At 41.1% G+C, this 26,996-nt stretch overlaps 1 protein-coding gene across 8 annotated transcripts in view; it reads left to right on the forward strand.

Moving 5' to 3' along the window:
* ARHGAP23 (Rho GTPase activating protein 23) overlaps window positions 1-26,996 on the forward strand; it is a 216,225-nt gene that overhangs the window by 142,440 nt on the left and 46,789 nt on the right. For all 8 annotated transcript variants that reach the window (XR_015733802.1, XM_034415626.3, XM_060691605.2 and 5 more), the window contains exon 6: window positions 20,185-20,239. Coding sequence is in view for 7 of the 8 variants with exons in the window: in XM_034415626.3 (XP_034271517.2) it covers window positions 20,185-20,239 (55 nt within the window). In the remaining variant the exon portion in view is untranslated. The remainder of the gene's footprint in view (window positions 1-20,184; window positions 20,240-26,996) is intronic.

A 26,996-nucleotide genomic window follows, 5' to 3' on the forward strand; every position in this document is an offset into this window, starting at 1 on the left:
TTGTATCCATTGTAGAATCTTGCATTTTCATTATTCAAAAGATAAATAGTCTAGAACAATAACAGTAACAATGTGGAACTTTGGAAAACAAACAGACAGACATCTGGCCCACAACATGCCTGACATCACTATTGTAGGAAAGAAAAAAGTCTGGTTCATTGATATTTCAATACCAGGTGATGCACAAATTGAAGAGAAACAGCTAGAAAAAAAATAATAAAATATTGCGATCTGCAAATTGAAGTTGAGCATTTATGGAGGAAGAAATCAATGGTTACACCAATAATAATAGGAGCAATATTCAAAGAGTTGCTTAGACACATGGAAATTTTGAACTTATTAGACTTGAATATTCAAACTTTACAAAAAAAACCATCTTTCTTGAAACTGCCTATATGTTCAGACCAGGGGTGAAATGTAAAATTTGTTACTACCGGTTCTGTGGGCGTGGCTTGGTGGTGGTGGTGGTAATGTGACTGGGTGGGCGTGGCCAACTTTAAAAAAAAAAAAATCTTTTCAAAGCATTTTTTCTAATGCCTCTGCTGATCAGGCAACTCAGCTGGGATCATCAGAGAGGCTTTTTAAAAAATGCTTTGAAAAACCTCTCTGCCGATCAGGCAACTCAGCTGGGATTGTCAGAGACTTTTCAAAGCATTTTTTTTACCACCTCTTCAGCCAAGAGGTTGCAGAAAAAAATGCTTTGAAAAGCCTCTGACGATCCCAGCTGAGCTGCGTGATCATCAGAGGCTTTTTTTTTTAACTTTTAAAAGCATTTTTTCGTCGGAAGAAGTTGTAGAAAAAATGCTTTTAAAAGTAAAAAAAGAAAGCCTCTGATGATCGTGTGGCTCAGCTGGGCATGGTGGGGGGGGGCGCAAGGATTTTTGCTACCGGTTCTCTGAACCACCTGCCGCCATCACTACCAGATTGGGCGATCCGGTCCAAACCGGGAGCATTTCACCCTTGGTTCAGACATTACCTTAATAGCTCTTAAGTCCTTGGTTAGGACTTGAACTGTTAAGTTTTTACCAGTCTCAGACTGTGAATGGAATTGAAAGTTAAATCAACAACAACAACAACAACAACAACAACAATACAAGAGCTGGATTAGATCTTGAAGAACCAACATCTAGATCTGAATTAACTGAGAAGATTAAAATTCAGATGGAAAATGCTGAAAGAATTTGATTGCCAAAACTGAATCAAGTTAGCAAGAGAAGTTTAGATAAATTATTGAAGAATGTGAATGAAGCTCTTGACACTACTCCAACAGAAACATTACCTCAAGCAACCAACTAATGTACGCAGCAGTTATGTTACTACTGAAAAATTGGGCTTGAAAATTAGAAAGAATAAAGCAATTAAGAAGGGAAAAGCAAAGTGGAAAATCCGGCTGGAGTTAACAATAAAGAGAATTCGATTGGATTTAAATTATAAGGATTATAAGGATTATAAGTAATTTGAAGAATTTGAGGCAAGAAAATCCGAAGAATAAAAAAATCAGAATTAACCTGACGACAAGATATGACCTGGAAAACAAGGAAATTGCAGTTGTGGTTGAAGAGTTGAAACGAAGAGGTGTAGCTATTGCAGGGAAAATAAAGTTATAGGATATCTGAATAATGCAGTTTCAGTAAAATTCATAATTTTGAGCGAATCAGCATCATTTCTATAAGACCCTTGAAAGTGGACATGGTGCTACCACAAGTGAAAAACCGAGCAAAAAAATACCCTGAAATTTTGGAAGAACTTGCCGGAAACAAGAACCACAATGAGAATGCAAAGTGGATCAAGCAGGTTGAAAGCACTGTAAAAATGACTAGAATGGAACAAAAGAAATGGGGCAAAAGCAAGCAACAAAGGTCAAAAACTGAAGTGTTCTTGGTTTAGATGAGCTGCATGGATTCTGATTGAAATCGCTAACATGTTTGCATGAAAAATTAGATGAATCAGTTCTGGAAGCACCAAAAAGTGAAAAATGGAAGAACTGGAATAACCTTTTGATTCAGAAGAATGCAGAAAAGGAAAATAAACCCGAAAATTACAAGCTGATCACTTGCCTGCCAACAACATACAAATTACTTACAGGCATTATTGCAAACCAAATTTATGGATGTCTAGAAAACAAGGATTTGCTACCTGTAGAACAGAAAGGGTGCAAAAATTCAAGAAGAATCAGACAATTGATGATTGATTAACTGGTTTTGGAGAATTCAAAGAAAAGATGATGAAATTTGTTCATGGCCTGGATTGATAAGAAAGCATTTGATTCTGTTCCACATAGCCGGATTGAGAAATGCTCAGACATTTTTGGAATTAGCAGCAACATCTAGAAATTCCTGGAAGACTTCCATGAAGCTATGGCAAACTAAGTTTATGGCCTGTGGAGAAGAACTTGATGAATTGAAAATCAAACAAGGAATCTTCCAAGGCGGCTCATTGTCACCTCTGTTATTCGTACTTTTGATGGTGCCACTAAAAAGCATTTTGAACAAATTGTGGCTATGAATTGACTAAAAGAGTGTTGGAAATTTCCCATTTGCTCTACATGGATGATATGAAACTATTTGGAAAAACAAAAGCTGAATTGAGCTCACTGTTGAAAAGCACTGAGTTTAGCAGATACATTGTAATGCAATTTGGCATTGACAAATGTGCAACAATTGCTGTTAAGGCAGGAAAAATTATTGAAGATGATGGATTCAAACTTGATAATGAAGAGTTGATAAAAGCAGTAACACCAGAAGAATGGTATAAGTACTTAGGAATTTGGAAGCCTCTGACCTGCTGCACAACCAAGTCAAGGAAGCTACTTCAACAAAATACATAAAGTGAGTCCGGAAAATCTTGAGACCAAAGCTAATTGGAGGAAATATCATAAAGACAATTAACATCTGGGCAGTGCCTGCAATACGATACTCAGTTGGAATAATTGATTGGACTCAGCTAGAACTTGATAACATGGATCAAAAGTCAAGAAAATTAATGACAATGTACCATGCCGTGCACCCAAAAAGTGATATTGATCGATTGTATTTGCCTAGATCTCAGAGTGGCAGAGGACTCTTATAGGTGAAACAAACTGTGGAAGAAGAAAACATGGCTTAAACGACTACATTAAAAAAAAGCAAAAGAGCCTTTGCTGAAGGAGGTGAACAAGGGAAACCTCTTGAAAACAATGATAATGAAAGTAGAATATCAAAAGGAAACAATTGAGCATCAAGTTTCTAACTGGAAAAAGAAGCCTATGCATAGTCAACATCTTAAGGACATTGAAGGAAAGATATATACAAAGCTAATATGGAGATGGCTGAGATCAGGGATGCTAAATAAAAACTGAAGGCTTCATTTTAGCTGCCCAAGAACAAGACCTGCAAAACAATTCCATGAAAGCAAAAATTTAACTTGTCAATAACAACCGCAAATGTTGCTTATGCAATGAGAAAAATGAAACTGGATCATTTTATCAGTGATTGCAGTAAAATCTCACAAACTGGTTATCTACAATGTCATGATCAGCCACAACTCAGCAAACAATTGCTGTGGCAGTGCCATTCAGATCTGCCCATTGATGAAATTTCCATCTGTCAATTATAAAAGCTACACTCCTTGGTCCACACATATACTATGCCAATACATTATGAATCCTAGGTTTTTAGGAAGAACTCAATGGATAATCAGTTCAGTGCCTGCCAAAGATATAATGGCTCCCTCAGATGCCAGATCAGATAATGTGGAAGGGCCAGATCCGGGGACATCAGAGAGGGACGATGGGTAATGTCAGGGGGATGTGGAAGGCTCTGGGTCAGAAGCAGATCATCAAGGTGAGATGGTGTGGAGAATAGTGGTGGAATCTGTAAGCGAGCAACTGGATGAAAGCTGGCTATGCAGGCAAAAGGAGAGACTCAGCTGCTGCCAGTGAGCACAGTCTGCATGCATGCAGTCTGCATGCTCTCTTCTTTGGATCTGTTGATTTCATTGGGCCTTTACTCCTAGACTCCTGTACTATGGCCTTTATTGACTTCATTGTGCCATGATCCCATTGACTCTGTGGTTTCTCATGTCTTGGATTAGTCATTGTGTTTGTTGAGCTTTGGCTTCACTGACTTTGCTGGGAGCAGCTTTCTGAAGCATTGAAGTCGGGACCTGGGGAATGATAAAGGAGCTTGGCCGTGTGGCATATATACATTAAACCCCATTTGCGTGTGTATGTATGGACTGGGACATGGCAGTTTGTTTCTGACCTAAGCATTTTCCAGGAAATAGTCCCACAAGCTCAGTTCCATGAAGCAGCTACTTGTTGACAATGCCTGTCTGGCCCAAGAAGTTGCCTTCTATTGTTGCAGTGGGTCAGTTGCAAGTGTCTGGGCCAGCCCAACCCAGTCTCTGTGCCAGATAAATTTGATGGCAGATTGGCACAGTTTCTAGTGTTTTTGGCCAGTGCTAGTTGTTCATGAGTTTGTGAGCAGGGACTTTCAGACTGGGACAAGGTAGAATTCATGATTAGCCTGTTGACAGGTCCTGCAGCCAGGTTGGCCACCCCATTTCTTACTCAGCCTAGCCTGCTTGGTGGTGACTTTGCCGGTTTTTGTGCTCAGTGGAAGTTCATTTGTCATGGCAGAACTGCCAAGAACACAGCCCCAGCAAACTAAGGACAGCCGCAGGTTGGGATCAGTTATTTTTCCTGGGCCATTACAGAATTAACACTTGAGCACCCACAGAAGTCACTTGGGACTGGTGACAGCCATTTATAGCATTTAGCAATAGCACTTATATACCGCTTTATAGTCCTCTCAAGTGGTTTACAGAGTCAGCATATTTCCCCCAACAATCTGGGTTGCCTCTTTACCAACCTCAGAAGGATAGAAAGCTGAGTCAACTTTGAATCAGACAGGATCAAATTCCGAGAACTGGAAAGCAGAATTAGCCAGCAATGCTGCATTCCAACCACCGCACCATTATGACTACAGAGGACTCTGTACAGAGAGACACAGCTGCAGCCAGGAGATTTGGATGACCAGGCAGAACCAATGGGTGGAGAAGAGGTGCATCTGCAGTTGGTTAGCAGGGATGAGGAAGAATTGCTACCTCCCCCTAAATCAAGGGGGGATGAATGAAGGGAGGTACGACAGAGATCAGTGTGGCTGCTTGCAAGCAGGCAGCCTGGCCCCTCCTATTGAGCTGTACCAGTTAGCGGCTACTTCAGCCAACTGGGGAATAATATTATTTTGGATGGCGATGCTTAGCTGATCCAAGAAGACGCCCGTCTATTATCACAGCTGGTCCATTTGCAAGTATTCAGGCTATTAGACTCTGGCCTAAATGCCAAGTTTGTTTGCCGGATAAATTTGATGGCAGGCTGGCACAGTTTCCAGTGTTTTTTGATCACTGCTAGTTGGTCATGAATTTGTGAGCAGGTTTTTCAGACTGACTGAAACAAGGTGGAATTCGTGGTTAACCTCTTGAGGTCCTGTGGCCAGTTCGGCCATCCCATTTCTCACTCAGCCTGCCTTTGGTGACTTTACAGGGTTTTGTGCTCAGTTGAAGTGCATTGTCATGGCCCCATCGGAGGTTGGGTCCAAGGAGCCGGGGCCGACAGAGGAAGATTGCACAGCCTCTCTGGCCCTGAAGGAGCAAATGGAGGAGCAGGATGAGGCAGCCCCTGGTCCCTTGGACTTGGGAAGGGTCTTCAGAGAGGAAGAGAGGGTGCAGAATGACTGAGCGAGGGGGGAGGAGCTCCAGAGCTCCGGAGAAGAGCAACTGCTTCCCTGCCTGATGAGCACGGAAAATGGAGAGGAGGTCGGAGCAGCGCAGGACAACCCGGTGACTCGGGAGGAGGGCACCCCACCTCTCATCACCAGGCTCACCTGGGGAATAAGATTTAAGGAAGCACTGTGGGGAGAGACATTTCTTGGGAACAACATGCGTTGCATTTTTCCAGCCACACTTGCGATTATCAACATCTTGCTATCTGGCTTTGCCTTGCTTTGCTGTGCTTCAACTTGCCTTTCCTTGTCTAGCCTGACTTTGAGTGAGCTCGCAGCAACACCGCTCTGCTCTGCGCTTTTGCTGCAGCCCCAGCAAACGTTCGGAGTGACAAGGATGCGCTGTGATCAGGTTTTCCATACCACTTCTGCTCCCAGGACTGTGCTGCTCCTCTGGACGTATAGCAGACAAGAACTATTGGAAGTGTGGGTGGGTGTTTAGAGCTCTGCCCTTGAATTTGCAGTGAACTGTCGGGATTTTGGGGAAAGGTTGGAGCAATAAAAGGGAATTAAGCCGTCCCTTTGGCTGTGTTGCTTCAGTGCATAGACGGGGTCATTACAGCATTTTTGAGGATCCTATGAAAGCCCAAACTACGAACAGGCATTTGCAAGAGGTGAAACAATCAGCAGCAGGAGGCTGGCTACCTTAGTGACTTTCACCTTGTAAACCAGGAAATGAAATGAAATGAGGAGGCCCTTACAGACCAGTTTCAGGATTGCGAATCAATTGGATTAGTAGGCAAGGCAGGAATGTCTCCAACCCTTCAGGAGTTGCTACACCTGTGTCTTTGTATTCATAGCTATCTTGAGCAAAGAATAGTGAGGAGGAGCATAGGAGGTTCATCAGGTTCTGGGGTGGTGCAGGAGGCAATACCAACTCATAAGAGACACATGCCAATCAGAAACGCAGGACTGCGCCTGATGAAGGTGGCAGAAGGACCACCGGTGTTGGGAAAGGCTCTGCCTGCACTATGGGGGCAGCTCACTTTGCAAACTAGAACAGAGGCCACATGAGGTTCCCAGGGCCAAATTCCCTCTCCTCCAGCATTCTTAGGCCAGTAATAGGCTTGCCTTGAGCAACTGAGCAGATCACTGGATCTGCCAAGAACATACCCCAGGAAACGGAGGAGAGTTGCAGATAGGGATTGATTATCTCTCCTGGAGCACTGCAGCAATTAACTCTTGGGCACTCACAGAAGTAAGTTGGGTCTGGTGACAGCCATTTATAGCATATAGCTATAACACTTACATCATAGTGCTTTACATCCGTTGTTACCGCCACCTTTTCAGGCCCAGACAATCCAATTCTGGGATAGAGTGAGCAGATGACAAGGAAGAACCAGAGGAGATCCCTTCCAATGAAGTGGCTGTGTTGATTCCATGAACGGAAATCAGCAGTGCAGTGCATTTTAAAGTAATTTAGTTTGATGGCCTGAAAACTTTCAGAGAAATGCCTTACTTGCTGGTTGCTCATTCAGAAAACATCTGACCAGAAGTATGCATCTGAACAAAGGTTCAGATTCTTAAAAACAGCAGCAGTATACAAGGTACTTTGGGAGGGTAAGTTGGGAAATATTTTGGATTTCTGTAACTTATCTCTACATTGCTACAGTGGCTGTGTATCCAGATATATTTATTTATTGGTCTGGGTCGGAGGCATATCAATTAGCATAGGCAAGGGGTATTAGCTATCCTAATTATTGTGGTATATAAGGGTCATAGGAACTCTGTGAAGTTATTCATTATTCATCCAGGAGCCTGGATAGCTCAGCAGACTAATGCATTGTAATTTAACTCCAGCTGTCTGCAATTAGTAAGTTCAAATCTTGCCAGGCTCAAGGTTGACTCAGCCTTCCATCCTTTCTAAGGTAGGTAAATTGAGGAGCCAGTTTGTGGGGGCAATAAGCAGACTTTGTAAAAATATACAAAAGTATGAAGGCTATTGCTTAACGCATTGTAAGCCGCCTGAGTCTCCGGAGAAGAGCGGCATATAAATCAAATAAAAAAATAAAAATAAAAAATAAAAAAATAATTATGTGTACATCAAAATGTGACATATATATCACATATACAAAGTGATGACATCCTGGCTTAGAATGCTCCACATTTAACTAAGAGCAGAGATGGCACAGTGGTTAGAGTGCAGTACCGCAGCTACTTCAGCTGACTGCTAGTTCAGCAGATCAGCGGATCAAATCTCACCGGCTCAAGGTTGACTCAGCCTTCCATCATTCTGAGGTGGGTAAAATGAGGACCCAGATTGTTGGGGGCAATATGCTATTTAGTATACTGTCTTTGGTGTAAGCCGCCCAGAGTCCTCGGAGAGTGGGCGGCATAGAAATATGACTAATAAATAATAAATAAATAAACTATGCTTGAATAAGTGTGGATAACTGATGTGGCTGTACCAGGGAATGGTAGAATAGTATTCCACCATCGCAAAGTATCAAGATCTGAAAAGTTGAAAGATTATGGCATTAACTGTCCATGGTAGTGCCATTGATTATCAGCACACTGGAAGCTACTGTAACGGTTTTGCTAGATGCTGCCTCGCACAACAAGGAAGAGACGGCTTTAGAGATTTTGGAACGGGGCAGAGAGGAGTGTCATGAAGATGCGATGATTCTGACCCAGGAGGCAATAGGAAAGAGGAAGAGGAGAGGCCAGATACCTTGGAAGGGCTGTTGGAAGAGTGACCGGACGAGCATATAGCTAAAGAGGAGAGAGGAGAGACACAGCTGCAGCCAGGAGACTTATTATTATTATTATTTTTATTTAGGAAATTTATATTGCAGTCTATTCACACGAGGCGACTCAGGGCATCTTACAAGAATATAAAAATATCATATAGAAACAATAAAACTAATAAAAGAGAGAATTACCGTATTTTTCGGAGTATAAGAAGCACCTACCTTTTTTGGTGAGGAAAAGAAGAAAAAGAAATCTGCCTCTGCCTCTGAGAAATTTTGCCTCGTTGCAGCAAACAGACTGCTTTATTTTCACTTTCATTTTCAGCATAGCTTGATTAGCACAAGGAAAAAAAAAAATCTGCTCCAGCAATTTACCTCTTTGCAGCAAGCAGCAGAGCTCTGTGCAAAACAGCTGAGAGCAAATCAGCTGAGAGTTGGGAGGCCGATCCAATCAACTTGTGCTAATTAGGCTGTGCTGAAACTGAAAGGACCTGTTTTTTCTTGCTATTTGCTTGCAAGGAGGTAACTGCTGCGAGGCAGAGGCCAAAGGGTGGGGGCCATTGGTAGGTGGGGCTACATTCAGTGTATAAGATGCACCTAAATTTTTACTCCCTTTTAGGGGGGGAAAAGTGTGTTTTATATTCCGAAAAATATGGTATATATAATAAAATAACATAACTCCCCACCCCCACCCCCATCCCTGCTCTGGTGAAAAACACATCATACAAGCAATTTAATGGGCTCCATCCCGCTCTGTGTTCCCCAGGTCCGCTGGCAGAACCAGGTCTTCAGCACCTTCTAGAAGAGTGTTAGAGTGTGTGTGTGGGGGGGGGTGCATTCTAATCTGGGGGGGATAATGTTCCAAAGAGAGGGAGCCACCACAGAGAAGACATGTATGACCAGGCAGAAGCAATGGGCGGAGAAGAGGTGCACCTGCAGTTGGTTTAGCAGGGATGAGGAAGAATTGCTACCTCCTCCACCTCAAGATGGACGAAGGGAGGCACAACAGAGATCAGTGTGGCTGCTTGCAAGCACACAGCCTGGCCCCTCCTAATGAGCTGTACCAGTGGGCTGATCTGTTTGCTTCCCTGCTGTGTGTATGTGCCCTGACTTCATGTTTTCCTGATTCTGGACCTATGCCTTGGTTTCTGACCTCATAACTGGACCTTATAGTTTAGCGCTTGGATTCTGGGCTTTGGCTTTGGTTACTGTATGTGGAACTCGGACTTGTGCCTGGACTTTGGATTTTTGTGTGTGGATTTGCAAACTTGTGGCTTGTGCTCGGACTTTGAACTTGCTTTTGACTTCATGCCTTGGCTATGCTGATTTGGATTCATTGGGACTTTGCGTTTCTTGTGATTAGGATCTGAGGAATAATATTAGGGACTAGCAGTGCTTAACTAAAGCTGTAAAAATCCCTGATCTTTGCATTCATGGACACACCAAATCAGCGACATCGAACAATTTTGTATGACAATGCTTAGCTGATCCAAGAAGATGCCCGTCTATCATTGCAGCTGGCTCAGTTGCAAGTATCTGGGCCATTAGACCCCCTACATAAATGCCAAGTTTGTTTGCTGGATAAATTTGATGGCAGGCTGGCACAGTAATTCAGTATTGTTTGACCAGTGCCAGTTCTTCATGAATTTGTGAACAGAGATTTTCAGACTGACTGGATAAGGTGGGATTTGTGATTAGCCTGTTGACAAGTCCTGCGGCCAGGTTGGCCATCCCATTCAGCGGCTCTTGCGTGACTTTGCAGGGTTTTGTGCTCAGTTGAAGTGCAAGTTTGAGGACCCTGAGAAACTCCAGACCACCAAGAGGCATCTGCAGGAGTTGATACAGGTGGCAGAAGTTGGCTGACTACATTGGGTACTTTCACCTGGTAGACCAGGATCTAAAATGGAATGAGGAGGCCTTTACAGACCAGTTTCAGGAGAGGAGAAGCCATTTGTTGCTTTAGCACTCTTCGTAGTGCTTTATAGCCCTCTCAAATGGTTTACAGAGTCAACATATTTGCCCCAATGATCTGGTTCCTCTTTTTACCAACCTCAGAAGGATGGAAGGGTGAGTCAGCCTTAAACCAGACAGAGTCAAACTCTGAGAACTGAAATGGAGAATTAGCCTGAAATACTGCATTCCAACTACTGTGCCATTATGGCTCTTCTCATCATTTTTATTCTCTCCCTTTTCATCCTTGGCACTATTACCCTTTACTTAAACGGGATCTGTAATTAGGGTATGAGGGGGATGAGCCATTTTCAGGCCCAGCCATTCCGTTCTGGGATAGAGTGAGGAGAGGATAAGGAAGAACCAGAAGGGAACTCTTCCAATAAAGTGGCTGTGTTGAGTCCATGAATGGAAATCAGCAGTGCAGTGCATTTTAAAGTAATTTATTTGATGGCCTGAAAAATTTCAGAGAAGTGCCTTACTTGCCAGTTGTTCATTCAGAAAACATCTGACCAGAAGCGTGCATCTGAGCAAATGTGTATTCTTAAAAAAAGCAGTAACAGCATGACAAGGTACTTTGGGACAGTAAATTGGGAAATACTTTGGATTTCTGTAACTTAACTCTATATTTTGCTATTGTGGCTGTTTATTCAGGTATATTTATTTATTGGTCTGGGTTGGAGGTATCTCAATTAGCATAGGCAAGAGTTATTAGCTATGCGAGATCCTAATTATTGTGGTAAGGAACACCTAGAACTCTGTGAAGTTACTCATTATGTGTACATCACAAAATTACATATATATCACATATACAAACATCCTGGCTTATAATGACATCCTTGCTTATAATGTCCCAGATCTAACTGTGCTTGAAAGGAAGTAAGTGTGGATAATAGATGTGGCAACATCATGGACTAGGAGGCAATAAAAAAGAGGAAGAAGAGACGCCAGAAATCTTGGAAGGGCTGTTGGAGGAGTGACCAGACAAAAACCTAGCTAAAGAGGAGAGAGAGGAAACATAGCTACAGTCAGAAGACTTGAATGATATGGCAGAATCAATGGGTGGAGAAGAGGTGCATCTGCAATTGGTTAGCAAGGATGAGGAAGAATTGCTACCTTCCCCTAAACCAAGGTACACAGGGCTAAACGAAAGGAGGTACAACAGAGATCAGTTTGGCTGCTCCCGCCTAATAAACTGTATCAGTTGGCGGTTACTTCACCCATCTGGGGAATAATATTAGCAACTAGCAGTGCTTAAATAAATCTGTAAAACTCCCTGGTCTATGCATGCATGGCAAGTCAGCGACATCAAACAATTTTGGATGACAATGCTTAGCTGATCCAAGAAGATGCCCGTCTATCATTGCAGCTGACCCAGTTGCAAGTATCTGGGCCATTAGACACCAGCATAAATGCCAAGTTTGTTTGCCAAATAAATTTGATGGCAGGCTGGCACAGTAATTCAGTGTTGTTCGACCAGTGCCAGTTCTTCATGAATTTGGGATTCGTGGGATTCATGATTAGCCTGTTGACAGGTCCTGCAGTCCTGCAGTCAGGTTGGACACCCCGTTTCTCACTTGACTGATCTTGGGTGACTTTAACTTTGCTGGGTTTTGTGCTTAGTTGAAGTGCAAGTTTGAGGATCCTGTGAAAATCGACTACCAACAGCATCTGCAGGAGTTGAAACGGGTGGCAACAGGTTGCCGACTACATTGGTGACTTTCGCTTGATAAACCAGGAGCTAAAATGGATTGATGAGGCCTTCACAGACCAGATCAGGAGGGGTGAAGTAGGCAAGGCAGAAATGCCTCCAACCTTTCAGGAGTTGATGCACTTGTGTTTTCATATTAATAGCTGCCTTGAGCAAAGAATAGTGAGGTGGTGCAAAGCAGGGTTGCCATGGTGGTGTGAGAAGCTCATAAGGAACCTATGCAAGTCAGACATACTTGACTGCATGAGACAGGCACAAAATGGCCACTGGCATTGGAAGGACTCTGCCTGCATTGTGGGGGCAGGTCATTTGACATACAAGAATAGAGACCACGTGAGAGTCCCCAACATCAAATATATTCTCCCCCAACAATCTCAGGCCAGCCCTTTGTCCAGCTTGACCAAGCTGGGAGACCACCAGAGCTGCCACGAAAAACTGGGGACAACCGCAGGTTGGGATTGGTTATTTTTCCTGGGGAGTTACAGAATTTACACTCGAGCACCCAGATAAGTCACTTGAGATTGCTCATTCAGAAAGCATCTGACCAGAAGTGTGCATCTGAGCAAATGTGTATTCTTAAAAACAGGTGCAGGATTTGTGCTTAGTCTAGTGACAAGTCCTCCGGCCAGGTTGGCCAATCTGTTTCTCACTCTGTTGCTCTTGGGTGCTTTGCTTGGTTTTGTTCTTAATTGAAGTGCATGTTTGAGAATCCTGTGAAAGTCCAGAGCACCAACAGACATTTGCTGGAATTGAAATGGGTGGCAGGTTGTGGGCGAGTAAATTGGTGACTTTTGGCCAGGACCTAAAATGGAACGAGGAGGCCTTTACAGGCCAGTTTCAGGAGGGGTGAATCTGTCAGATTAGTAGGCAAGGCAGGAATGCCTCCAACCCTTCAGGAGTTGATGCCCCTGCTTCTTCATATTAATAGCTGTCTCGAGCCAAGAATGGTGCGGAGGTGCAAAGCAGGGTCGCCAGGTCTCATGGTGGTGCAAGAAGCGACACCACTTCATGAGAAACTTATGCAAGTTAGACATGCTCAACTGTGTGTGAAATAGCCAGAAAAGGACCACTGGCTTTGGAAGGATTCTACCTGCATTGTGGGGGCAGGTCATTTGGCAGAGAAGAACAGAAGCCATGTGAGAATCCCTAGCGCCAAATCTACTCCCCCCCCCAACATTCTCAGGCCAGCCCTTGGTCCAGCTGAACAACTAGGGAGACCACCAAAGTTGCCACAAACACAGCCCCAGAAAACTGAGGACAGCTGCAGGTTGGGAATCCATGAGTCCATGAATGGAAATTGGCAGTGCTTGGCATTTTAAAGTAATTTTAGTTTGATTGCCTGAAAAGTTTCAGAGAAAAGTATTACTCACCTGGTAGTTCTCAGAACATCTGACCAGAAATGTGCATCTGAGAAAAAGTGTAGTCTTAAAAACATCAGTATTTTGAAAACAGCAATACTTCAAACTTAGTAAGTGTTTACGTGATTTCAATTTTATTTTTAAAATGTTTGGTTTAGTTTAGTGCAATCTTTGTTTTGCCACTGTACTGTTTTTAAGTTTGGACAGATTGTTGGACAGAAATGGACAGATTGTTTATGTAGAATCTTTTATTTTGTGCTCTTCAGGTGAAATTAGGTAGCCAACTCAGCCAGTATCTTTTGCTGAACTGCTTGCCCAGTTATCAGCCTCCTCTTCCACAAAGACCCTGCAGGAGAAGGCAGTATGGACAATTGTTGGATCTCGCAAAGTGAGAGTTGTGGGCCACAAACACGATGCTTTTGATGTGTTGCTGCAAAATATTGATAGTGTCACTGGTGAACTTAATAAGAATAATAAGGTGGCAGGTACAGCTGTTTGTGATGATAATGACTCAACTGGGCAGGGAATTGTGGTCCATGAGGAACAAGATGTCTTGGATAAGGAAAGGCTATCTAAAAAGAAAACTATTTTCTGGTTGGTGATTCAACTGTAAGAGGTGTCTAGTTAGGAAAGGATGTGGAGGTTTTGAAAGAGGCGAGATACCTGCCTGGTGCTACACCCTGCAGAGAAAAAAAGCGAATTGTTCAGATTGTCAAGAATGCTAGTAAGGATTATGGCATTGATGTTGTTGTTCATAATGATCTGTGCAAAAAAATGTGTTTCCTGTGCAGAAAGATTTCCAGGAGTTTGGTAGCAGGTTAGGCTTCAGTCTTATTATTGTAGAGGTTTTACCTGTATATAAGGAGTGGTGTAAACCTGAAGGCTTTTGTTGTTTTGGTCGTTATTTTTAGTTGGTTTGATATAAAGGTGAATAGAAGAGATGGTTTGCATCAGTGGTGGGTTGCCTCCGTTTTGCACCGGTTCTATAGAACCAGTAGTAAAACCGGCGGGAGGCTCCGCCCACTGACCCCGAAATGCTTCTGCATTTTGAACCCACCCCTAGTTTGCATCCATTACAAAAAGGAACTGAGCTACTTAATATTAAATTTGGGGTTTTCTGGAGAAGCATTTAAACTGAATAATGGGGACAAAGAATTAATTGATACAGAATATTTCTGCTCCAGTCATCTAAAACTAATGGGGTTGTCATTGTTTCTAAGATAGATGTTTGTATGATTAATAGTAGAGCCTTCTCTGTGGGGGCACCTACGATCTGGAACGAGCTCCCCCCGGAGATACGGAGGATCCCGGATCTGCGCACCTTCCGCCGCGCGCTTAAAACGTTTTTATTTCATCAAGCTGGCCTGGCCTAAATCTTCTCTCTTTTAAAATTTTAAAATTTAAATTTTAAACACTAATTTTAATTTGTTTAATTATGGGATATTTTTAAAATTGAGCCAAATTGTTTAATCTGTTTTAATCTATTTTAAATTTTGTATTCCTGTGTTTTATCTTTTGGCTGTTCACCGCCCTGAGTCCTTCGGGAGAAGGGCGGTATAGAAATCCAATAAAATAAAATAAATAAAATAAAAATAAATAGTATTAAGGTTGTTGCTAAGAAAAAAAATCAAGATTTTGATAGCATATGCCATACCATATGCACTAATGCTCACAGTTTAGGCAACAGTCTTTGTGAACTAATAGCTATTATGTTCAAAGAGCATGGTTCTCGTTGCAATTACAAAGACATGGTTCAGGGATTCAAATAATTGGGATATAGTCTACAGGCTACATAGTATACAGAAAAGACAGTAGAAAATGGGGTGGGGTGGAGTTGCCATTTATGTCAAAAAAGGGCATAAAACTACAACTATTTCAGAAAACATGCAATCTACTTGAAACTCTCTGGGTTTGATGACAAACTAAAGAAGGATCAGTCGTCAGAATTGGTGTCATATACAGGCTTCCAGAGGATTCTGATAGCATTTGGGTTGAGGAGATAACCCAGATGGCAATCAAGGGAACAGTTGTAATCTGGACGATTTCAACATGCTCAACATTAACTGGAATCTTTCAACTGCACTTACAAGCAAGAGCCAGGGATATGTTAGAGGAATTAAAAACTGCTTTTCTAAAAAAGGCGTGTGAACAGGAAACCCCCCCCTTCTGATCCCCAAACAGCACTAGGACTTGAAAGAACTATTCAATGAGCAGAGTTCAGACATATTACCCACCCCCACCCCCACAGATTGTTCCATAGAGATACTGACGGGAGCAAAACTACCCAAGCTAAAATTTTATTCTATGTCTCCAAGGGAATTAGATGAACTCAATCTTTATAGATAAGAATCTAGCACAGGGTTCATTCAACCAGCAAAATCCCATATGGCACCACATGTACTATTTCGGGAGAAAAAAGATGGGTCTCTTCGCCTACACGTGAATTACTGTTGCTAAACGTCATTTGCGTGGAAAACGTCTCCCCCTTGCCACCTAACCAAAGGGAAGATCTTCACAAAATTAGACCCCAGGGAAGCACATTACCAGGTATGCATGGAGGAGATGAGTGGACAACAGCCCTCAATTACCTCTTGGAGAGCTTCCAATTCTGAGTGTTGCCTTTCAAACTACAAGGGGCTCTTGCAGTCTATCATGCAATTAATTAATGAAATCCTGCATGAACATTTGTATAAATGGGTCTTAGTTGACTTAGCTGATATCCTGATTTACACTGAAACTATGGAGGAACAATGAAGCTGGTCAGAGTAGCACTGAAAAAGCTCTGTGCCACTCAATTATACCCAAAGCTCTCCAAGGAGTTCCACAAGGATAAGATTAACTATTTGGGCTAACACATTTCCCACAAGGAGGTGGAGGTGAAGGTGCGAGCAATACTAGAATGGGGGAGCCCGCATACCCGAAAACAGGTCCAAAGCTTCCTGGGATTTACTAACTTCTATTGGCAATTCATCCCCTCATTTGCTCAAATAGCATTCCTTATTACTAACCTCCTAAAGACCAAGGGAGACGGGAAACCTAAGCTGAGCCAGCCAGGGATGGGTTCCACTTACCTTTACTACTGGTTCGCAGCGGGAGCGTGTGCGTGTGCTCACTTTGCTCACTCTCGCATGCATGCACAGAAGCTTCTGCGCATGCGCAGATCACCCATGATGATGTGGTGGTGGGTGGGCAGAGCCTCCTGCTGGTTTTACTACCAGTTCTATAGAACCGAACCGAACCGAACCGGGAGCACCCACCACTGGAGCCAGCCCTTCAAATGAACAATGGAAGGGCAAGCAGCTGTTGAAAAACTTAAATGTCTATTTTCAGCCAAGCCCATGCTAAAACACCCAGACCCAAATGCAACATTTGTTATTCAAGTCGATGCTAGCAATGTGACAGTCAGGGCTGTCTTCTCCAGAAAAACAACCAAGGGACGTTACAGCCATGTGCTTACACCTTTAGAAAACTGTCCAACTCTTAGTGCAGATGGGCAGCCTGGGAAAAGGAAGTTTACGTGCAGTGAGCTCTCCTCACCTGGAGACACTTTCTAGAAATGTAAGCCCCCTTTAAGGTGTGGACCTCTAGTAAAGCCCCCTTTGAAGTGTGGACAGGTCGCAAAAAAATCTGGAGATTTTGAAAACACCTAAAGCAGAAGCTGAGAGCCATATTTGATCTTTGAGAAACATCCAGAGCCAGGACAAATAGGGAAGAGCCAGGACAAAAGGTAACTTTCATGAATTTAAATACTGTAATAGATACTGTGAAATCCTTGCTCCCCATACACCTAATCATTTTCTTAGTCAATACTGATTCCTATATTATGAAGCAACTTAAGACCACCACTGAAAGTCCTTGAAATTTCACATACCTATAATGTGAAACTGGCTAAATAATCTTGCATTTTGCCTCTGAGTAAACATATTGAAATAAATACTTCTCTATTGAAGTTATTATTATGGTTCATCACTCAGCCAGATATATAGGCTGGATTTGCCATTGCTATATATTTTATTTATTTTGTCAATCATATATAAGATGATAGGTAAAAGTATAAATATAATTTGGATACATGAAAAGAGTAAGTAAAAAGAAATATTAGGACAGGGACGGTAGGCACGCTGGTGCACTTGTGCACGCCCCTTACAGACCTCTTAGGAATGGGGTGTGGTCAACAGTAGACAGTTTAAGGTTAAAGTTTTGGGGGTTTGGGGAAGAAACTACAGAATCAGGTAGTGCATTCCAGGCATTAACCACTCTGTTACTGAAGTCATATTTTCTGCAATCGAGTTTGGAGCGGTTTACCTCCAATCTATTGTATCTATTATTTGCTTGTGTATTGTTGTGGTTGAAGCTGAAGTAGTCATTGACAATATGCACAACAATGTGAAATCGTAACTGCCAATTCTTTATCTGGTGCTTCTATACTAATATGGAATGTAGAAGAATGGAAAAACAAACTATGTGATCTATCTTAATTTCTGTACAATTTTGGTCTGATTGCAGAAAAAAGATCTGGTTAACAGGTGGGGATGAATAAATCTCGATACCTGGATTTAACTCCTGGGTCACCCCAGTATAGAAAGTAAAAAAGAAATATCATGCAATAAGGGGTCTGGGCATATTGATCAAGGAAGAACTGGAATGGTAGGGCACAGAAAAGAAAAGACCGTAGATGCCTTCATGTGGCTGCCCAAGATAATATTGCAGTATTTAAATGTGTCAAGTTTTTAAAGTGGCTGGCTCAATGCAAATCAGGCTTAGAAAAAAATATTTTAAAAATTACATTCCACAACATCTCAGAAGTGCTTTTCCTAGAGCTCAATTTGACTGGACTTCATGGTAAGGCAAGGGAGTCCCAATTGAAGAAAGATTGTGCATTTGTGAAACACCATCCAATGAAGATATCTGACACATATTTGTTGACAGCAAATTCTACTCTCGAGAAAAGGCAGCTTATTTAGACCTTTAATTTAAAAACTAAAAAATATTGGGAGACATCTGGGGGAAAAGAGTCTTCTTATTTTAGGGAACTAACCTGCACATCATCAATAAGGTTGTAATCTTCATTTCAAAGGCCATCTCAAAGAGGACAGAATACCTTTGTCAGATTGGGTTTAATTGTAGGGATGATTATGAATTATACAGTTTTGTTTTCTTTTTACTGAACTTTTATATCAGTTTTACATAGTCAAATGACTTAATAAAGTTCTCTTATTTTGCCTTATACTATTTTATCTTACGTTTTATCTTCACTTTATCTTAACTATTAGATTTTATTCTATTTTATCTCACTGTAGCTATTTTAACCTACTTCACTGTAATCTTTTCTGATTATCCGTGGTTGATGCTCCTATTTGATATGATCAATTGACTAATCAATAAAGTGTACAATATCCCATTGTGATTCTCCTGGTACTTTTAACTTCTGATGTTTTAATTAGACTTTTATTCTGTTCCTTTTTTTAAAAAAAGAAAAAAGCTTTTCAATTTGTATTAATAATTAACATTGGGTTCAGAATCAGGTAGACCACAAAAATGTTGCAGTGCGATTAGTTTGCTGAAAAGATGGAGGAGAGCGAGATCTTACGAGAAAGCCATCGTTAGGGAGAACCTTATGTTCTCATGAAATTTTCTCCCTATTAAAAATAATTTACATTAAAAGGTGCTTAGGCAAAATTGACTGAAGGTACTACTGAAGGTATTTATTTTTCTGGAAAGATTGCTGATCCCTCTAATTACAAGTATCTGAAACCCAAATAGAAGAGCAATATTAGTATCATGTCTATTGGTTTTATGGAAAAATATTATGCGCAGAAAAAAAAATAAGCATTTCCTTCTCTCCATCATTCAACATTTTCATTAAATGGAACAGAGGTGGGAAATCTATATTTCTCCAGATGTAGCTCAACTAGCTTGGCCTATTGTGAAGGGTGGTAGGAATGGTAGTTCAACAACTGTTGGCTACCATAGCTTCCCCCACTGTCATTGTATTTTTATTTTCTTATTCTTGTTCTTGTTTGACAAATTCTAATAAATAAATAAATAAATAAATAAATAAATAAATAAATAAATAAATAACGTGTGTCTCATGTTGAGCCAATAAAGCCAATTATCTTTATTGAGACTCATAAAGGTAAGACAAATGCTTTGCAGCAATAATCCCATGAAATTACTACTAGTTATTGTTGTTGTTGTTGTTGTTGATGATGATGATTATCCTGAGAGCTCAGTTGTGGATTACAGTATATCATGTTTCATAGCATATTGGTATTGATTTGGGTAAAAGAGATGTGACTGTATAGTCAAAAGTCAGTGTATGTGGAGAACAATAGTGCCCTTAGATAATTCTAGAAAATTCTAGATGATTCTTAATTTAGCAATCTTGTGTGCTTGTGCAAGGGGGTTTTGAAAGGTAATCCAGTCTTTCTAAACTGAGGTCTGTTGGATGTATTAAATTATAATCCCTATATTCGCTACCAGTATGGCCAGAATGCTAAGGATAATGGGAAGAGCGTAATCCCACACATTTGCAAGACACCAAGTCAAACAGAACACAAATGTGTTGTGGCAACCTTGCCAATTTGGAATCTAGGTATCAGATCTAATGTCTGCCTTTGAGCACAGCCCTGTTTGAGCTTTGTTACAGTGCAGTGTGGTAGAAAATTCATATTCATCATTAATCTTTTAAAAATGCCTTCTCTTTTCTGCAGTGAAGATGCTTTGGAACTCTCCATTATGCCAAAAGATGAAGATATTCTGCAACTGGTGAGTTATTTTCCAGGGCCAGGAGATATTCTCCTGACTGTTGACTGGAAAGCTAGTTGGGCTTGATGATATTTTCACTAAGTATCTTTTGAGGGTTTAAGTGCACCTGTGCATACACAAGTACGTACACACGCAAACATACATAAACACATACAAACACATACTAACACACCACTGTCTATTGATTTGAATGGAAGAAAACCTTCAGGGTTGAGGCATTTGGGGACAAAGAATGGCAGTTGAAAGCCCAGAGTAAAGAAGCGGGACTTAAAGAGCCCTGTTTATCATTCTCCACTAATTCTGTGTTCTGAATTTTTTATTTCTGAATCCATTAACAAAGATATCTGTGATTTTTATGTATGACACATAGTTGGGTCAAAAATTAGATTGTAGCAGCCAGAACAATATATAGTACAAATAATATAGGCAGGTGCAACCTCCATATTATCATTAATGTTCTGTTTTAGGGAGAGGTGCTGAATAAGAATACATCATTTAGCAAAGTAATAACAGTGTCCTTGGTGTTTGTGAAGAATTCGCCCTGTTTTCATTATTCCTTCCCAATGCTCAAGATTTTCCTCGTGTAAGTTTTAAAATGAAGCTGGTCTTCCATTTTCACCAGAAGATTTTTTTTTGTGTTTTAATGCATTTTGTATGTAACATATAATTTTTAATTTCAGCTAAGGTTTATTGTAAATAATATTTTCTACTGCAAGTAATGAGAAAATAAAATCTTTTCTCTGGGCTTTGAAGCTTATCTTCATAGATAAAGGATAGAAATTTGCTTTATTTTTTTCTGAAATAAGAATTGAGATTTCTAGGTACCGTATTTTTCGGAGTATAAGACACATGGGAGTATAAAACACAGCTTAGTTTTTGGGGTAGGAAAATAGGGGGGGGAAATCTGCCTACCTATTCATCTGGCTAGGGTCCTTAGTCTGGTCAGCTTCAAAACCAGTTTGGTCAGCTTTCAAAACCAAAAACCAGTTTGCTGGTTTTTTATCCCCTGCTCGGGGATAAAAAAAACAGCTTCTAAGGCACAGCTGAGCGGAAGCAGCAATGAGAAAAGCAGGCAAAGCACAGGGGGAGATCGCTTCACTCAGCTAGCGCCTAGTTAGGGCTGGGAAAAAAAAACTTCTAAAGAACAGCTGAGAGTCAGAGCAAAGCATGGATATTGCTTCACTCGCTAGCGCTTTGTTAAAGCACAGCGGAGAGTGGAGGGAGCAGGCAAAGCTGGGAAGATCACTCGCTAGTGCCTCGTTAGCGCCTCCTTAGGGCTGAAAAAAAGCTTAGAAAAAGCTACATTTGGAGTATAAGACGCACCCAAATTTTCAGCCTCTTTTAGGGGGGAAAAAGGTGCGTCTTATACTCTGAAAAATATGGTATTTCATTCTAGAAATTATTCTATACTGTATGGCACAGACATATTCCATATTCATAACATCTCCATCTGGATTGATTTTGTGCTTACAACATGGTTTTCCTTTTGCAGAGGGAACTAGTGTTATTCATGTTATACACTAAGACTCAGTGACAACTATTTTGCTCATGGCTCCTTGTGAGCCCAAAGAAAGAACTTTTGTATTTCCTTTTCAACAAACTGAGAATGCCAAAAGACTCTAATTCTTTCAGGGTTATAAATAACATGAAGACAACCATGGTGATTTACAAATTGGAATGAATATCCCATGTTGATCCACAGAGTATAAGAGCAAACAAAGAAAACATGGTACTTTATTAGTCTATGATGGTTTTGAGCAAACAACAAAACCCATTTTTATTGGGGTTTAAAAGGGTGTATAAGCTTTGGATTCTCCGTAGCTAGAATTCTAAATGAGATGGTATTAAAGTCGGAGGATTAAAGTAGAGGCCTCTGGTTGCTTGTATCGGTTACAGTGGTGGATTTCAAAAAATTTTCCTATCGGTTCTGTGGGCGTGACTTGCTTGTGGCTTGGTGGTCATGTGACTGAGTGGGCATGGCCAACTTGACGTCACTCAGCCATGGCCACTCAGTCACATGACCACCCCACCTAGCCACGCCCACAAAAAAAGGTAGGATTTTTTTTTTAATTTCTACCTATCTACTTATTTTCCGCCCAGGCCTGGCGTAATCTATCAAAGGCCTCCTCCTGCATGCTGCCCTGCCCTCCCTTCGTCAGTCACGTGTGTCACCCTGTTTCCCCTCCTTTAGCGGCCCCGGCCCTAGTCCTGCTTCCTCCCCCACCACTGCCTCTTTCTTTGGGCTACTTACCTTCTTCATGTGACAGCTTGTCCGGAGTCCAGAAGGCAAGCTGACCTCTGGTAGTTTTCAGCAGCCTCCAGTCAGCCACCATTTCTGGGAAGCGGCTCTCAAAGAGGCAGCGGCTGGGAGGCTTCTTGCAGTCGCACCAAAAAAGAAAAAGCTGCTAAGAAGCTGTGGTGGCTGGTCGCAGGCCACCAAAAGCTACTGGAGGTTGCCGAAAAACCTGCTGCCTTTGTCGCCCTGTTCTTTGCGCCAGCTGAGCATGCGCATCCCATTGCCTGTTGTGTCATGCTCAGACTGACGCAGCAGGCAATGGGATGCAATGGCAGTGACTTTTTTGGTGACCTCCTGTAGCTTTTGGCAGCCTGCGGCAGCTCTCAAGGCTTTTTCTTTTTCAATGCGACTGCGAAAAGCCTCCCAGCCACCGCCTCTGTGAGAGCCACTTCTTGGCAGTCGGGCGGGCGGGCAGGGCAACTGAGCGGTGACCAGGCTACTGGTTCGGGGGCGTGGCCAGCCAGCAGTCACTAACGGTTCGGCGACCCAGGCCAAATTACCACTACCAGTTCGCCAGAATCGTGTGAACTGGTAGAAACCCACCACTGATCGGTTAGCTTGGTAAAGCTGACTTGTTTCAGATGTTGCTGCCACAGTGTCAACATCTCTTAAAATTGAACCAATTGACCATGGCTCCTGGGAGTTGGAGCTGAGCAATATTGGAAGGGTGACAGATTACCCATTCCTGGTTCAGAGCCTTGGGGAAATATGTTGTATTAATTCCAAAAAACAGCAATTAGCAAATTGCTACTTCTTTGGCTTTATTTTTCACCTCCTTGTTTACTTTGTTCTTTTTCTCTTCAATTCTATCTATCTATCTATCTATCTATCTATCTATCTATCTATCTATCTATCTGTCATTTATCTCATCTTTCACAATTACAGGAGCTTCTGTTATAATAGCCTCCCAACAACTTCCAAATTCGAACAAAGGCATTTTGGAATTGTATCAAGCACTACTCTGCCTACAATTAAGCATTGGCAGAAGGGTTTACAGCCAGAGATGCAGTAACTCTAGGTCTGTGCAAGGCGCTGTTACCCCAAGTTGCTTTTGCTTTTACATGTCTCATAGCAAAGGAACCTTTGTGTGGGTTTCCCCCTGTCCTGGTGCCTCACAGGGGTGTGTCGGCATTCCTGTGGTGCGGAAGCCGGCTTAGCCAGCCAATGACAGAGCCTGGGGTTACAGAGTTACTCTTGACAGGATGCGTGAAGAGACATTCTTGGCTCTCTTCACCCCTCCCACATTGAGGCGTCTTAGTTTATGTCATTTTTTTCCCTGAAAGCAACACTTAAAAGGAAGATTGAGAAAGAGAAGAAATATTAGCTTGTGCATTAGAGATTTCCAGGGGAAGGGAACATTTCTCTTTTTGAAGAAGGGAGATCAAGAATGCGCAACAAAAATACAAGACTAGAAATACAACAGAGAAGACAAAGGTAATGATTTTAAATTCGAAGCATTTCATTACCATAAGAATAAACTTTGTGCTATGTATATTGGGCCAGATCCTGACCAGAACTAGGGTGACTTTTTCCCGGCAGACAGAAAGGCAGAATTTGGATTTAAGGAGAAGCCTAGCCCCTTCTGAGCAGCATGTAAAATAGAGTGCGTATATATTTTAATGGACTTGTTATCCTCCGTCAGGATTAAGCAAGAGGAGTTGAGTATTTAATTAACTTCACAGGAGCTGCTGCCAGGCAGAAATAAACAAATACCATATAGCATAGTAACTAGCCTTTTTCTTTTCTTTTCTTTTCTTTTCTTTTCTTTTCTTTTCTTTTCTTTTCTTTTCTTTTCTTTTCTCTTCTCTTCTCTTCTCTTCTCTTCTCTTCTCTTCTCTTTTCTCTTTTCTCTTTTCTCTTTTCTTTTCTCTCTTTTCTCTCTTTTCTCTCTTTTCTCTTTTCCCTTTTCTCTTTTCTCTTTTCTTTCTTATGGCTCCTTTAAGCCAAGGTCTGGTTTAAACATAACTCCTTTTTTGGAACTTGACAAGTCCCTGGCCTGAAATGTGGTTTCATCTATCAAGGGCAAGTTTCCAGCGTGTAATAGAATGGCTAGGCCAGGAGCAGTTGGGAATTTTTTTGATTCTCAGTATGGTATTCGGACTTTATTATTATCTAACAAAGATCTTTTCATGGTTAGCTGGTAGTTTAGGTAAAAGAGACATATGTGAGAGGATAAAAGCCACACGGGTATTCTTCCAGGCCATCTCTCAGCAAACCTGACCAGACATTTTTCACTATGATGCAACTTACTTTTCTTTGCATAGAAATTTCCTAGTATGACTGCCAACTTGCAGAATGTTAGAAGTGAAATGAGTCAGCCTGTTTTTCATTCTGAAGTTCAGAGATTTATAAATTTCTTAGTTTTCTTCCTTTCTCTTTAATGAGAGACATAGCCTTATCCTGATACCTAATTGTCGTAACTTCAAATTTCTCCAAAATATATAAATAGCGTCCATATCTATAAGGATTTTAAATACTAGCAACTCCCTGGCAAATCTCCAATGTTATTTTCAACTTTCCTAAACTTCAACTATAGGAAATCTGGTGGTTGAGGAAGGAGAGAGGGAGTTGACTTTAATACTTTAAAACAGGTTTGTAGAATGGTATGTTTAAATAAGATGAAAAATAAATATAAGGCTGCAGTGCTATGTTTACTTTGGTGGAGCATGCAGCACTAAACTTAATGGGAATTATTTCTGAGAAAAAAAATATCTATCAGAGTGACACTGCATCACTTTTTTGGGGGAACCATCAACATTCTCTCCTGGTAGATCTCTGATGTTAATAGAAGTTAAAGAGATTCACTTTTAGGAGTATTGGGGCCTTGTTTTAGAGAGTTCTGGGGAAGTCTCTCTTGGTGGCCAGCCCTTTTAATATTTCCCATTCCTTGGGTTTATTGTCACCTTGCTTGCCAGAGAACTGACAGGCAAACAACATATCTTGAGTTGCCTCAGACTGTGAGATGGGTGGGTTATCAATTTAATAATAAATTTTAAAAATGTCATGGTTCTTCTATAATCACAACAAAGTTTCCTTCCTTCTCGGAAAGCCAGTAAAGAAAAGTATAGGTAGTGGAACACCAGCTACTCTTTTTCAAAAATCTTACCAGATGCTTTTGCACCCACAATTGTGTCTGTGCTGCTGTTTGGTTGATCAAATTGACATACTTATAGACATGCCAAAAACCAGAAGTTGACAAACTGTTCTAAAATAATATGAACTAAAAGATCAACAACTCTTTTACTGTCTAAATTGATTGAGCTGCTGTGTAAACATCTGGTGAATTTGTAAGTACGTAGTAAGGAAAACATTTGTGACTATGGCAATGTGCAGGAGCATCTTATTCTCCAGAAACTGGAGGGTCTCGTGGAAGGTGCAGATAATAGGGTCAACTGGAAAGAGGATCAAGAAGCTGAAGAATAGTGATGCCAACAAATGTGAAGGTCTAGTGGAAGAGAAAGAAAGATCCTCAGAGATTAAATTCAGCATATGTGGGATGTATGCTCTTTACAGAAGGAGGCACAGACAGGGAATTATAAAAGTTTAAAGTGCTTCCATTTTTAACTTCCAAAAATAAGTCTATGATTTGCCTTAGATCCCTAGTATTAGCAGCTAGTTTTGCTAAAGGGACAACTCTTGAATAAAATATGATCACTTAAGACACCTGTCCTCTAAACACTATAGTTGTAGTTTTCCTTCATACTGCAATTCCTGGCTCCTTTATTGTTGCTGACTTGGCGTCTGGATTGCTAAGGAAAACATTTCTGACTGCTAGAATTGGCCTTAAAGTATTCCATTGCTGAACTGCAATGTGTAATGCTAGAATAGACAGCTACATCTGAAACATGACATCCTGATTAGCAAACTGGTTAATTGTGGGTTGGATGAAATGGCAAGTGGATGTATAGACAGCTTGAAAATCCGACTCAAAGAAAGCACAATAATATTTCTTCATCAAATGGAGTGTTATAAGACTCAGTCCTTTGTCTTCTGCTCTTCCATATTTTCATTAATGATTTGAGTGAAGCGGGGGTAGAATGGTTATCAAACTGAAAAAATATATAGAATTGGGTAGCAAAGCTAATACACTAGAAGTCAGAATTGCAATTCTGATCTTGTAAGTTGGAAAACAAGCTGAAAATAATTATGAAATTTAAAAGTATAAAATTGCTCATATAGGAAACAAAAAATTGAAATCAAATTGAAAAATACAGCATGGGGCATAATTAGCCTGTTAATGATACTTATGGAGTAGTGGTCAATTGTAAACTTTACATCAATCACCACTATAATAATATAGTTGCAAAGGAGACAAATGCAAATATTAGATTTCATTAACTGAAGAATAATTTTCAAATTATGGGAAGTTAAGTATTCCATTTGTTTTTGTTTTTGTCAGATCTGTGCATCATGCATTGTATCCAGTTCTGGATATCACACTTTAAAAGGGATTCTGAAAAA

This window comes from Pantherophis guttatus, chromosome 4, assembly GCF_059756535.1.
Source record: "Pantherophis guttatus breed Tessera chromosome 4, ASM5975653v1, whole genome shotgun sequence".
NCBI classification, from domain to species: Eukaryota; Metazoa; Chordata; class Lepidosauria; order Squamata; family Colubridae; genus Pantherophis; species Pantherophis guttatus.